General features: G+C 37.2%; 2 protein-coding genes across 2 annotated transcripts; both read right to left on the reverse strand.

Annotated features, from left to right (window-relative positions):
• Positions 1-1,073: 1,073 nt before the first annotated feature.
• Positions 1,074-2,033, reverse strand: LOC122484246 (olfactory receptor 51G1). The gene has a single exon (XM_043582239.1). The coding sequence runs from the start codon at positions 2,031-2,033 to the stop codon at positions 1,074-1,076; it is 960 nt and encodes a 319-aa protein (XP_043438174.1).
• A 9,171-nt stretch (positions 2,034-11,204) lies between these two features.
• Positions 11,205-12,149, reverse strand: LOC122483442 (olfactory receptor 51A4). Its single transcript, XM_043580448.1, has one exon. It carries the CDS (start codon positions 12,147-12,149, stop codon positions 11,205-11,207), a length of 945 nt encoding a protein of 314 aa, XP_043436383.1.
• Between the last annotated feature and the right edge of the window lie 3,264 nt (positions 12,150-15,413).

Consider the following 15,413-nt stretch of genomic DNA (forward strand, 5'->3'; position numbering starts at 1 on the left):
ATTGCCACAATTGTCACTATTATTTTTTATCATATTTCCCAGATAATCAGTAAGATTATCTGTAAGATTTCTGTAAGAAATCAGTAAGATTGGAGGTAGGGAGGAAATACAGGTGTTTTATTTACTTTGAAATTAAAATGTATACGTATTAGAGAATGCTCCCAGATCCTCAACTGTCCTATGTCCTTTCACAGAATTTTGGACACACACCCAGGTATCAACACGAGATGTTATTACTTTTTTTAAAATCAACTTCAGTTTTAAGTTGCTCTCCTGCTGCCTTCTGAAACTTAGTTTTGTAAGAACTCTTCAATAGATGCTAGTCCAAGGGTGGCGTGAAGCCTCTGGAAGACTTTGCAGAAAATCTTCAACTTCAACTGGCTGAGGGATGGAAGTGATGAATCTGAAACCCAGAGAGTGTGACTTTCATACAGAAATAGGACTCACTTGGCAAGTCACAGTTTCTAGATGCTAACTGGTTCCTTTAAGGTACTAGACCAAAATGTGGGGTAGGTATGATAAAACAAAGAACTTACTCTGAGTGGTGTGTTAGTTAGGGTCCAGTCAGAAGAAAGAAACCACAGAATAATTTAACAGAAAAGTTTAATATAAACATTTATTAACAAGAGATTATAGTAACAGGGAATCAACTAAGAGTAAGAAAGAAAGAACCATAGAGGATACTCTAGGGCTGAGGGAGAGTCTCTAAGAAGGAAACAAGATTTCAAGAGAAGAATCTTTCCCAAGGCTGGCATTTGGATGTTGTCCACCAACATGTGAGTGAAGCTCACTGAATGACAAAGTTCACTAAGTTGTTCTAGGCCAAAGCTGGTCCACAATTAGGATGAGGCTGATTGGTGGAGAACTACTTGCTGGAAGACTGATGACATTTTCTAAGAATGCCTATGGGGGTTACTGTTGGCTTTCTGGAGAGTCAGCCGGGGTACCAGCTAGAATCACCAGAAAGTTTCTAGAAGCTGCCTAAGGAGGTAATCTGCTACGGATTCCCTGAAAACCAAAAATATCAATAGGCTTCATGCCCCAAAGCTCCCTCTCTTCGTCCTAACCTAATCCTATCGAAAACACTTAAGGGATTTTACAATCTCAAGCTTCTTAGCAATGCGGATACGGATTTGCTTGGTCTTCATACTGTAGACAATGGGGTTCATGAGAGGTGGGACCAGCAGATACACGTAAGACATGAGGAGGTGTACAATACGGGGCAGATGTTCACCAAAGCGGTGCACGAGAGACAAGCCAATCATGGGGATGTAGAAGAGTAGCACAACACAGATATGAGAGACGCAGGTGTTGAGGGCCTGAAGTCGCTCCTGGCGGGAGGCAATGCTTAGCACAGTGCGGAGGATGAGGGCATAGGAGAGGAAGATGAGCAGTAAATCCACACCAACAGTGCAGGCCACAACAAAGAGCCCATATATGTGATTGACAATGATGCTAGAGCAGGCCAACTTCATGATCTCTAGGTGCAGACAATAGGCATGGGCCAGCACATGGGAGCGGCAGTACTGGAAGCGTTTAAGGAGGAATGGCAGGGGCAGGATGAGCAGGGCACTTCTAAGAATTGAGCTCAGCCCCATCTTGATGATACGTGCAGGTGTCAAGACCATGGAGTAACGCAATGGATTGCAAATGGCCACATAGCGGTCAATGGACATGGACAGTAGAACTGAAGACTCTACCAGTGACAAGGTATGGATGAAGAAGAGCTGAGTGAAGCAGGCGGGGATGGTAATCTCTCTGACATCAAACCAGAAGATGCCCAACACAGTGGGCAGTGTAGATAGGCAAAGGCCCAAGTCTGTCAGGGCCAGCATGGCCAAGAAATAGTACATGGGTTCATGGAGGGTGACATCGGTATGGATGATGTGGAGGATGGTAAGGTTTCCTACAATAACTGTCAAGTAGATGGAGCAGAAGGGAATAGAGATCCAGCCATGGAGAGCTTCCAGACCTTGGAAGCCTGTTAGGAAGAAAGTGGCTTTTTGGAGGCTGCCATTATAAGATATTGTCATGGCTTTACGGTCTTGGATTCACCAACCTGCAATCTAGAACGGGATTCCTGGAGAGTGACAGAACTGAATTCTCACTCACCTGAGCATCCTAGGACCAGTGAGACAGGAAGTTCTGGAGATGAAATGAGAAAGAAAAGAAAGAATTGAGAGATTTTATCTATAAGGCTTTTCTGGAAGATCTAGGATGGGGACTTTTACAGGGATTTCTATAGTCTATGAATGCTATATGATTCAGTTGTATGGTGGTATATCTGTCAGTGCTGGACTCTCAGTGGATTAACGAGGTCACTTCAGATGGCACCTTTTCATATGTTACTCCATGAAAAATATCTTTAATTTAATCACTAAAGCGTTCAGAATCTGCATCATATCTATGAGGAATTGGCACTATACACCATTTTGCATAATTGTGTACTAGGATCAAGTGCATATCATATGCCTTCAAATGTATTTTGAATTTGGCTGGGGATTGTGCTTTATTCCACAATGCCTAGCTTGCAAGAGAATGCAGACAAGCACTGACCAAATGCTTGTTGAAATCCTTGAACTTGTAACTTGTGACCAGAGTGATGCCTTTCCTGAATCTACATAAAAGTCTTTGGTGACCAAGGATGCAAATTGTGCTGTGCGAATCTGAAATTTGGAACTGAAAAATGTTTGAGAAGAAGCAGGATCTTCAGAAAGCAAATAATTCTAGAAAAGGGTACATTAGGGCTTAGTTCTGAGAGGATGAAAAGAGATGTAAGTTTCCAACATCAGGGCAGTTAAGCTGGGGCCAGGGGTAGAGATGAGGGTGCAGAGGAGGTAGGCATCAGATATGAAACAGAAATGATGAAGAGAAACCTAAAATGGTCAAGAAAAACCTCTGATCTTTAGCTTACAATGAGGAAACTAAATCTTCAGGCTTTCTGAGTAAGCTATGCCTTTGGGGTTTGGATCAATATGCCACACAGGTATAGATCTGTCTCTATAATACCTGAACTGGGCTCTATTTAACATCTTTCTTCAGAACTTTTATTCAGTTACATTTATTTCAAGCCGCACAATAATGGATTCTATGTATATAAAAGCTTAAAACAGCTAAAAGAGACAGAGAATGGAGACTGAGGGAAACAGGAAGAAAATAGTAGTGTATTATAATACTAAAGTCATCTCACCACTGTGGCTACAAAAAAGAGATAAAGTAGGATGAGGGTTTCTATAAAGGCATTGCACTTGTGATAGCGAGGTCATCTTCAGTTGTCTTTTGTTTTTTTTCTTTCTTTTTTTTTTTTTTTTAGAAAATATTTCAATAGATTGGAGAAAAATTATAAGGGCTTAAATTATCAGTAGGTGGGAAGGAATAAGTAAAAAGTGTATATAATTTGTAGTTTTCCTCTAAGACAAAATCTACAGAATGAGTGAAGATGTCAGGATATTTTGAGGGGAGATGGGGAGTTCAGGGTCCTCTTTCAAAAGGCTTTTATTATTTTTTTCTCAGTAAGATGGAGGGATATTGGAGGGGCGAAAATAAAGAAAGAAGAAAAGTTCTTACCCAGCTTTCACTATTCATGCTTCAAATCAAAGCAAGTAATGGTAAGATCATGATGCAATAATTAATGTGATAATAAAACCCCTCTTATTTTTTGATTCTGAAGGAAAAGTGGGGAAGTAATGTGAATGGAGGAAAGAAGTGGAGATGGAAAGTAACGAGCTGTGAAGGAAAAGGGAATATCACAGCATTTGCAGAGCATGCTGTGGGTGACACATGAGGACAAGGCACTCTCACTCTGGTATCAAGGCAGAAAATGGCAGGGTGCCTGGGTGGCTCAGTTGGTTAAGTGCCATACTTTGGCTCAGGTCATGATTTCACGGTTCGTGGGTTCGAGCCCTGTGTCAGGCTCTGTGCTGACAGCTCAGAGCCTGGAGCCTGCTTCGGTTTCTATGTCTCCCTCTTTTTCTGCCTCTCCCCTGCTCACGCTCTGTCTCTCTCTCAAAAATAAATAAACAGTTTTCAAAAATTTAAAAAGACAGAAAATGGCAATATAGTTTTTAAAAAGGAATGATAAAAAAGGGAAAATTTTCCATCATTTAAGGGGAGACTCAAACAAGAGTTTAAATATATGTGCAGCTTTTTAGCCAGCAGACTCACAGTGAAGCTGGTTGCCATCCATTTTCGTCCAGCCATTTCAGAGTTTGTGACAGAGAAGAAACGTTTAGAGGTGATTTATTTCACTCCCGTATCTCCAGGCAGGGAAGGATCATTCTGCTGCTTAGTGAGAAGTTGCATCTGTCATAAACCACACTGCTATTATCTTGCCTTCCAGATATATTACTTGCATATTATATTTTGGGTACGGGTAAGAGGCAAGTGTGCCAGGTATGGGAGGGAAAAAAATTATGAAAGCCCTAACTAGCACTAGAGAAATGGAATTGCTGTAAGACTGACTACAGACTTCGAATCCTGGTACAGATTTGGAACTTAATAAAGTTTGCTGAATGAATGCCTAAGTGAACGGTTGGAAAAACAGATGAGATGGGATTAAACAGAATTTTTAGTGCAGTGACTACACTGTCTTCTCCAAGTCACTCACCTCCAGATTAATGGATGGGAGAACTGTCAGCTGGTTCCTCCACTAGACTATGCATACATCCTTGACCCTCCCTTCAACTCCAATTTATTAGCATTACAGAGATGTCATCCTAGGGTCTATGGCAGAGAACAGCAGAGATGGGCTGAACAGCAATTTCAATGACATTCTCACTCCCTCTAATTCCTCATATAATTGTACACAAGCTGTTCAGGATGTTTAGCATTTGTGTTGGTGACCATCTGCAGATCTTCTGGCAATGTACACTGGAGTGTACCAACAGCTGGAGACACCAGGCAGAACTCAGGGTGAGTGCTAACAGCTACGAGAATACTCTGCTTAAAACACAGGGGCTTTTTTGAAGAGTCCAGAAGCTTCTCCCTAGGGGAGAAGCTCAGGGACTTCTGCTGAGACTAAGAATTCCCCAAAGAGTTCTCAAGATGTTTAGCTGAGAACGGAAGCCATGAGAGGCTGAGAAATCCCAGTCCTTTATGTGGGCAAGGGATAGCTTCAAGATGTTAGGGTGCTTCTAGTTCTAGATTTCATTTTCTGAAATGAGATAAGCAAGATATAGCTAGGCTTGGAGTACAGTATTACAAAAAAGAGTGTTTTGATTCAGATAAAAAGATAAAACTGATTCCAATCTCTGATAATTTCTGAACATGTGACCATGTAACCTAGGAAAAATTAATGTCCCAGAAAAATCATTTCCTTATGTTCTAAAAATGGAAAATTTCCCTCTTTTTTTTTTTTTTTACTCAGGCTCTAGTACTATCAGGCATGTTTTAGAATCATCTGCCAGTGTAATTTGGTTTGAGTTTAGGGAGAAGAAAAGGTCCACCTTGGCCTTTAGTCATAAACTATGTGTTTCTTAATTACTACTGGCCATTTCCTGTGTATTCTCCACTGTACACGTGTGGTTTGGGTCATAATTCAGAAACTTGTACTCCAAATACCAGCTTAATACCTTAAAATAGTTCATTAGCCCATTTTAACTACAAATATGTATATCAGGAGATTTTTCAGCATAGATTTAAACAATTAGAGGGAACAAATGAGAGCTGAACAGAAACAATTAGAGCTGAACAGAACAGCTGATACTTAATGGATACTCAGTAAACACAATTATTAAAATAATTAGTAGGGTAACTGTGATTCTAGTTTTCCAAGAATGGGCCTAATTTACACTTATTGATTTGGTTTCCCAACAAGTTTGGGAAAACAAGCTGGGATGGGTTGGTAGACCTCCACTTCAAACTCCAAGTTTCTGCTGCACATTCATCTATAGCCTGTGCAATACATGGGCAGTGACCACAGTGACCCTACTTTAACTCATTTCTAAATCTGAAAGATGACCCATCTCTCTTTTCTTGACCATTCCCAAAGTAATGTTAGTAAAGCTGCAAAGACAGTAGGCAGGGTCGTTACTGGCATGCAAGCCCATAGACACAGTTGGCTCCTTGCAGGTTTAGACAATGGTACTTGACAATGATCCCCCTAACAGAGGCTTTTTTAAATTATTTTTTTATTTAAAAAAATTTAATGTTTATTTATTTTTGAGAGAAAGAGAGACATAGAGTGTGAACAGTGGAGGGGCAGAGAGAGAGGGAGACACAGAATCCAAAGCAGGCTCCAGGTTCTGAGCTGTCAACACAGAGCACAATGCAGGGCTTGAACTCACAAAGCACGAGATCACGACTTGCACCAAAGTCAAATGTTCAACCAATTGAGCCACCTAGGTGCCTCACCACTTCCAGATGCTTTTTATTGGAGCCAACCACTTGTGTCACTCCTTGTGCAAAAGCCTGTGGAATAAATGAAGTCATGAGGCTGCCAGCAGCCTGGGATCAATAGGAAATACTTTGGTTAAGTGATCCAGAAAAGAAAATGTTCAAGGAATAAAGACTGATGAATGTTTAGTGTTTATCACTTCTTGTAATCGTATAACTTATTTCATTGTTTGATAAACTAATTTTTAATAAGCCCACTGGCAGCAAAGATCCTACAAAAATTAAAGTTCATACTTTTTAAGTTCTCTGTTAGTGCTTCTTAGGAAATTTGATAATGAATTCATAACTTGAGCAAAATCTTTGCAAATGTGTGACATCACTATAGTGGCTAACTTGATAGAATTGATCCCATAACAACCAGAAGAAAAAAAATTAATATCTACTTCTAAAGTAGGTGAATTCTCTTAAGAACATTGTATGTGATGGTGATAATTTACCATACATAGATACTGAAGGCAGATTTCATGCTACATTCTCATGATTTTTCAAAAAGATTAAATAATTGTCTATTCAAAATAAGTGTATTCCCTTTTTATTACACATTTTTCAGTCATTGTGAAAAGGGACAGGATAGCTGTTACAGTGTTGATTTCATTAGCATAAACTAAATTATGTTCATTTTATATCACTATTCGGATGCTTTAAACAGAAAATATTTTTTTTTTCAACTTTGTGTTTTGTATTTATATTCTTAAGTTTTACAGAGATATAATTGACATACAACATTGGGTAAGTTTAAGGTATATGATACACTGATTTGATACACTTACATGTTGCAAAAGGGTCACTACTGAGGCATTAGCTAATACTTTTATCATGTCATACAATTACTGTTGCCGTTTTGTGGTGAGAACATTTAGGATCTAGTGTCTTAAGAACAGTCAGGTTATAATACATTCTTGTCAACTATCATCACAATACTGTGTGTACTAGATCCTAGAAATTATTCCTTTTCAAACTGTAAGTTTGTACCCTTTAACCAACATCTCCCCATTTCCCTGACTCTTTATTCCCTGGTAACCACCATTCTACTCTGTTTCTATAAGTTCAGTTTGGATTATATATATAAGTTATATCACACAGTATTTGTCTTTTTCCCTCTGACTTATTTCATTTGGCATAATGTCCCCCCAAACCATTCATGTTGTTACAAGTGACACACTGTCCTTATTTCCCCTAGCTGAATAAATAATTCATGTATGTGTATGTAGCACATCTGTATCCATTCATCCATTGATGGATGCTTAGGCTTTTTCTATATCTTGGCTATTGTGCATAATGCAACAAACAGAAGAATAGATGTCTCTTTTATATCTTGCTTTTATTTCCTTTGGCTATGTACCCAGAAGTAGGATGTTAGTTATATTTTTAATATTTTGAGGGACCTCTATACTATTATTCATAGTGGTTGCACCAATTTACAAAGCCACCAATAGTGCACAAGTGATCCCTTTTCTCTGTATCCTCACCAGCACTTGTTATCTCTTGGCTTTTTGATGACAGTCATTCTAACAAGTATGACTTGCAATTTTGACTTGCAGTTTTGACTTGCAATCCCCTGATGATTAATGATATTGAACATCTTTTCATGTACTAGTTGGCTATTTGTATGTCTTCTTGGAAAAATGTTTATTCAGTTCCTTTGCCCATTTTTTGAATCAGGTTTTTTTTTGTTATTGAATTATATGAGTTCTTTACATATTTTGGATATTAATCACTTATCAGATATTTGTATAAGGGCAGAAACAAAATGGACAAAAGATTGAACAGATGCTTCAAAATGAGAAAATAGAAATGCCCAATAAACATATATGAATACAGGAGTATGATTTTAAGTTAGCAGAAAATTAACATATGATATTGATGGCCGATCTTTTTCAAGATTTGGGATTCTAGAACACCTAGCTGACTTGTTCCAGGATATGCTAGCAACTGAACCAAGAACAAGAGTTGATGTGTATAGCTGTTAAATTTGAATATGGCCTCCAAGGTCTTCTACTCTGTTTGTCCATTTTCTATTGGATTATTTGTCTTTTCTTAATGATTTGTAAATTTTTTCTTTTCTCTCTTTCTTTTTTATTTTTAATAAATGTAGGCTAAGCCATTTGTTGGTAATCTGTAATACATATTTTCTAAATCCTGTTTAAACTATTGTGATCAGATTTATATGCATTCCATATGTCTTTGCTGTTTTTCACTTGTGATTAGGTATTGTTAACACCTTATTAGTGAATTCATTTACTTTCCCAGAAGGTTTCTATCAGTCTTCCACTGAATGCCTTTCTGAGGGACTTCCCCGACATCAGATTATCCCCAGCTATAGCCTAGCTCAAGGCAATCTGGATAACCATGGGATTACTATTTAGTTTGACAATTACATTTAGACTAGGGTTCTAATTATGATATTTGGGCTGGATGGTTATTTTTTGTAGAGTGTACTGTGCATGCAGGGTGTGTCATGTAAGATGCTCTGGCAGCATCCCTAGCCTTTACCCAGTTGATGTTGATAACATACCTCCCTCCCAGGTTACAAAAACCAAAATTGTTTCCAGATATTGCCAAATGTCTCCTGGTAGCTAAATTGTTCCCAGTTGGGTACCATTGTTTTAGGAGGCCCAGAGTTCGGCTTTCATTCCTCCAGGAACATGTGGAAATAATCATGGTGACTGTAAAGTCCCCCATCCCTACTGGCATTTTGTAGCTTCATCTTCCTTTTGTTTTAGTTTATTGAGGAGGACAGAAACAACCTGAGATTGTTTCGAGAGTGCAGAGTGTGACATCGCTGTACAGTAACCCATAAGAATTTAATACCTCTCAAATCCATGTTATTATCTCTCCTCTTATTAACAGACACTGTTGAAGCCTTCACTTTGTGATGCCTATCTTCACACTGGAAAAATATGAGCTTCCATTTCTTATAATTAATAAAGTATGTCTAACTTGTGCTTTGTTGTGCTACAGCCCTCAGTGCCCATGGCTACATCTGTAAGGTTATGGGAAAATTATGCGAGGCACAAAAGCACATAGCACCCTGATCTGATGATAGAATTATGGAGACAGATGCAATGCTGAATGTGAAGGCTAAAATGTAGCCCAATGGTACTATCCTGGGGTATAAAAGATGAGGTGTCACTCCCAACTTTTGACTTTCTGTCTTTGCAAATTCGGTAAGACAATTTCTCAGAGCTTCAATCTCTTCAACAACTGAAAAAATAGGAAGAATGATAAGTAAAATTGGATACATGAGAATCAAAGTAGAAAGTGTGCCTAGAGGTAAATTTTACATATATTAGCATTTCAAATGCAATGCATGTATCTGTGAAAGCTTTTCATTAGTTGCTAGATACTATCTCCTTACAGGCTGAGTATTATTCTTAAGCATATGACACTGCTGGAAATTGTCTCTTGATTTACCTGAGGATAAATTTGCAAGAGATTGTAACTGGTTTGTGGTGAAGACTTGGGTCAATGAGCGGGCATAAGAAAATGTAAGAAACTTTTCTATAATCTACAAGGTTTTTAGGTTATATTAGGAAGAAAATTTGAACCATTCATCACCCACCAAACCTAAGACAAAAATTCCTCCCTAATCCCATATAATTTTTTCCTACTTTCAAAATCTGTGAGTATCTGTAACATGTGTACTTTTGCAATAAACAACTTAAGAAAGTTTCGTCCAATCTTGGAGTACTTTTGAACTCTTTAACAAACAATTTCCTGTTATAAAACATGGCCTCATTTCCACATTCATTTGTTAATAGTTATTTATCAGAGATCTATTCTGTGCCAGAAATATCCTACATATTAGACACAAAGACATAAAGAAAATAGATGTGGTTCTTCCTTCACTGATAACAGACTCTTTTTTTGGAAGAAGAAAAAAGAAAACTCATTGCAAATCATATAATGAATATAATGTATAAAGAATAAAAAAACAGTTTCATAAAGAGAGGGTCATACTTTGAATTGAGGGTATAGATAATCTATGAGGAAATTATAAAAAAGGTGAATAGAAATGAGTTATATGAAATTTAAGTCAAGAGCAGTCTAAGAAAAGGGGACAGATAATGAAAACTTACAAGAAATAGAAAAATTTGTAAATCCAACAAATTTTCAGAAGGCCAATTTGGTTGTAGTTTGATTATCCGACAATGTTGGAGAGACAGAGACGGTCTAGAGCATGTATTGTTTTATATTATGTACTTTATTGATTTAATTATTTAAAATATTAATTATAGTCCCAAAGAAATTCAAGTTCATATTTAAAAGACACATTACTTCATTCTATTCTTCTTTTTAAAAAAATAACTCGCACAGATGATCAGTTAGAAAGCAGCAAAAGTAAACATTTAGAAACTAAATAGTTTCTTGCAGTATTTTACTAAAGAGATGCTAGTGAGGTGTTAGGATGAGTAAAACAATGAGGTGAGAAAATTAAGACATAATTTGAGGCTAGAATCGAAAGAACTAAGAACTTAGTATAAATAGATTGAACGCAGGGACGAGGAGTACACTCCTGGTAGACAGACACTACCATTTCACTATATTGATTGAAATTTGTTGTTTTTATCAGAGGTGACATCATAAGGTATCTATTATTATTGTGTTAACTGGGATAGAGTCCCAGGATATACTTCTTGTTTCCTGTTTTATGTTCGTGTTCAGTATCCAGTTTGAATAAAATAAATCTGCTGATAAAACAAGAATAGTGTATTGATGATTATTTGTGGCAAATATTAGCTTTTTCACAAACTGACCTTGATCTCTTATATAAGAAATTTCCCCAGTATGCATCCTACATTGTCTGATTGTTACATCTGCTTCTGACATAATTTTGCTACAACTCTTACTCTAATCTGTCTCGTTTTCACACAGTACACAATGGGATTCATCATTGGAGGCACAAGTAAAAGAACATTTGCCATGAGAACATTGAAGAGAGGGGAGACATGTCGGACAAACCGATGGACAATGGAAAGGTTAATGATGGGCAGATAGAAGATGATCACTGCACAGATGTGTGAAACACAAGTATTGAGGGCCTTGAGCTGCTCCTTTCGGGATGCAATTCCCAGCACAGTCTTGAGGATCAGGAAGTAAGACACAGCAATAAGCATAAAGTCTACCATAACCCACAGTACTCCAAAAAAGCCATATATGACATCAATTCGGTTGTCAGAGCAGGCCAACTTCATGACATCCTGGTGGAGACAGTAGGAATGGGATAATTGGCTTTTATTACAATATTTCAAACTTCTCAAAGTGAAGGGGAAGGGTAGCACTAGGAGGACACTCTTAAGGGATATCACTATTCCTATTTTGACAACTCTGATAGGAGTAAGAATGGATCTGTATCTCAGAGGGCTGTGGATGGCTAGGAAGCGGTCAAACGACATGATCAAGAGCACTGAAGATTCCACTGCTGCAAATCCATGGATGAAGAATTCTTGGGCAAAGCAGGCATTGGTAGAAATTTCAGGGGCATTGAATAAGAAGATCCTCCACATGGTGGGTAGAGAAGAGAAGGACAGGCCCATGTCAGACATGGCTAACATGGAAAGGAAGTAGTACATGGGCTCATGCAAAGAGGGCTCTGTCTTGATGACCAAAAGGATGGTGCAGTTTCCCAGAATAGCAAAAATATACATGCTACATATGGGGATAGAGATCCAGATGTGTGCATATTCCAGCCCTGGCATCCCAACCAAGAAGAAGGTGGTGATTTCAACATCCGATGTATTAATAATGGACATCATACATTTAAAGGACTCTGCAATGAAACAGAGATTCTTGAGTTGGTAAAATATGAATATCTGGAAATTTGCTAGAAAAAAATGCAGTTGTTGAAATTTCTGGCTCTTTTTAAGCTCTCTTTTGGAAGAATACAATATTTATGTGACTATCATATAGTGAGAAGTGGATGCCAATTTAGACTAAAATCTGCCTGTAGAATACATGAAGAAAATTTCTTTTGGCCATATTTTTCCTATAGAAAAACTAGAAATTCATTTTGTATTCAGATATTAATTTAATTTCATTTTCCCTTTAAAATATTAGTAAACTCTAGTCAAGTAATGTGGAAATACTAATATTTCCCTTTAAAATATTAGTAAACTCTAGTCCAGTAATGTGTAATTCCCTATTTCTTGCTTTCACATTACAGGTAAGAAGTTGGGTAAAATATATGATTTCTAAAATGACACTATGAAGGCAAAAGAATCTCACAACCCAGTATCTTCCTACCTATTCCACAAAAATATTCTTTCACAAACTACCCTTAGTTCTATTCCCTGCCATCTGAAAATTGTTGGTTATTTAAAAATGCTTTTAAAAATTCCCACTGTTTCCAAATCCTGTATATATTTGTAAGGGCAGTTACTGCAGAGATTATTGGCGTATTATGTCTCATGTTTTCCTGACCTGGAATTTGTGATCACTTGTGTAGTGTTGACAGAAGAATGATAATAATGATATAGTATCACAATTTAAGAGAATCTGAATTCTGTTGAAGAATGATTTCCTATTTACATAGTCTCCAAAGGACAATTTTCCCAGAGATATGGCCTTTGGAGTCTTCTTCCTTTTGTATATGAAGTTGTATGTGGTTGATTGCCAAAAAAAAAAAAAAAAAAGAGTGAAAACAAAATAGATGAGGATATCTGAGTACTTACCAAAAAGCAGACATTTTGGAGAACACTTCTGAGAGTAGCTGAAGGATTCCAACAAAGTCCCAGAAGTTACCCAAGGCACTTCCTTATATATAAAGCCTTGCCTCTTTTTCTCTTTCTCAGTCTTGTACCTGCCCAAGGGGCACTGAACCCTTGGGGAATTCCAACCAGTACAAGTCTTTTCTGAGAATAAGAATAAACTTGTGCAGATGCAATAAATACACAGAGATGGTTAATACCAAAGAAGTGAAATAAGTATCTAGACTTTGAATTAGGGGCCATTTTGTTTGGAGAGAGGCCTTTAATAACCAGGAGTGGTAAAGACCTGGTAAATCCTGTGAAAAGTCTCTGACACTTCCGTTGGGTTTTTGGCTCAGATATTTCTCCTCTGTTCTGAAAGGTGTCAAAGCAGAAATGCTGTGAGTTAAATCAGTGCATTCAAGGAAGTGATGTAGGACAAACACCTTATGATATACATTTTTAGCCTTCTGGTTAACTCCAGAGCCTGTATCCATCCTTCTAGATCCTTACTCCTAGACATCACTAACTAAATATCCCTTAAAATCAACTTATCCAATAGACTTCATTGTCTCCTTTTCCAATTCTGATCTCTTCTTAGGGAGCTATCTCTGTAAGAAGCCTTTATGCTTAATATTTAACAAACCCTAAATCTGAGCCCTTTAACCTCTTCTCATGCACATTTTGTTCATAGCAATAGCCAACATTTGTTGAGAATTTAAACTGTTCCACTTATTTTCATTCATTATTGATGATGATTTTGAGTCCTTGGATCTTTTAAATATGACAACTACACTTATTATCTTCATTTTACTGATGAAGAAAATGTTCTCAAGGAGGTCAAGTAGTCTCTCCAAGATCATTGTACAGTAGAGGTAAGGTAGGAACTCAGGTCTTCTGGATTCCAGATAACTAAGCATATTTCATGCAATGGGGATGGCCAATCAATATTTATGGAGTTATAGATCAAATGGATGGTAGAATTTTATAGTATTTTCTTCACTCTAAACTGCCTATTAGTTAATTCTAGGGATTATATGGAACATGTAACCTCACATTTGTTGACCTTTCAACAAAGAAAATACTAAAGGATTCCAGAGAAAATTCTCTTGAAGCAAAAAATGTATTTGTATATACACTCACCTCCATTAATACAGAGTCTTGGATGAGAACTAATATTGAGTAGATCAAAGAGAGGAAGTATAACAAAGTATTACCATAACCCTCTACAATAACCTCTCTTTAACTTTTTGAAAGTCACTTTATTTTACACAGGTCCTATTGTTTTCATCCTCCTCAGAGGATGAAAGTTCCTTTGGCTATATTGTCAGGAATTCTCCATCTTCAACTCTTGCTTAGTGTCTCAACTTTCCAGTTCCTTCTCATAAAGGAGATGGCAGAGTGCATCTGGGTTTTTATTATTATTGTGTGTGTCACAATTGCAATAATGGTGTTATATGTTTATTGGCTTATTGCCCAACTTTGGAGACTGATTCCATTTGTTCTATGATAATATTAATAAGCTACAACAGGGAATTTATCACATCTGTTATTGTTATTTTGATATGTCCAGTCCCTAGCATGTTGAAAGGCATGTGGTAGCTTAGTAGATGTTTGTTGAATCAATTAATGAATGAATTGCATTGTAAAACATGGCATCTTAAATCAGATACTGTTTTTAACTTCGCTGTCTTTAGTATCTTTCCCTTTTGGCTATGTTTGCTATGAAGTAAAAGGATAGATTGTGGTAAATCTAACATCTGTTCATATGGACTTTTACTGTGTAAGCTGGCATTATTTATGTTTTTGCATGCATAATTTATATAATCTTATTTTGAAAGTTTTATCCATATATAGATTATTATTCAAAGATAGAATATTAATAGGCAATAGGATTAATTATGCATATATATCATAATTATTAACATTTGATCATATAAGTTTAAAGCATTTTTTAATAATAAAAAGACATTACAGGTTAATTGAAGTTTCTTGGCTCTATGCACCAAATGTTAATAAAAATATGCATGTCAAACAGATGGGACAGTTTAAGCAATCCCTCAATGGAAACATATAGGTAAAGTTCATTTATTAGGAAAGAACAGTTAAAACAAAGATATAACTTCAGTTATATTCAGGAAGAGGGTTTCATGACTCTTGGATAGGTGCTGTCAGTGAAAATAACATACAGCTAGGGGCACCTGGGTGACTCAGTGGGTTGAGCCTCCGACTTTGGCTCAGGTCATGATCTCACAGCTCATGGGTTCAAGCCCCACATCGGGCTCTGTGCTGACAAGCTCAGAGCCTGGCGCCTGCTCCGGATTCTGTGTCTCC

Source organism: Prionailurus bengalensis, chromosome D1 (assembly GCF_016509475.1).
Source record: "Prionailurus bengalensis isolate Pbe53 chromosome D1, Fcat_Pben_1.1_paternal_pri, whole genome shotgun sequence".
Lineage (NCBI taxonomy): Eukaryota > Metazoa > Chordata > Mammalia > Carnivora > Felidae > Prionailurus > Prionailurus bengalensis.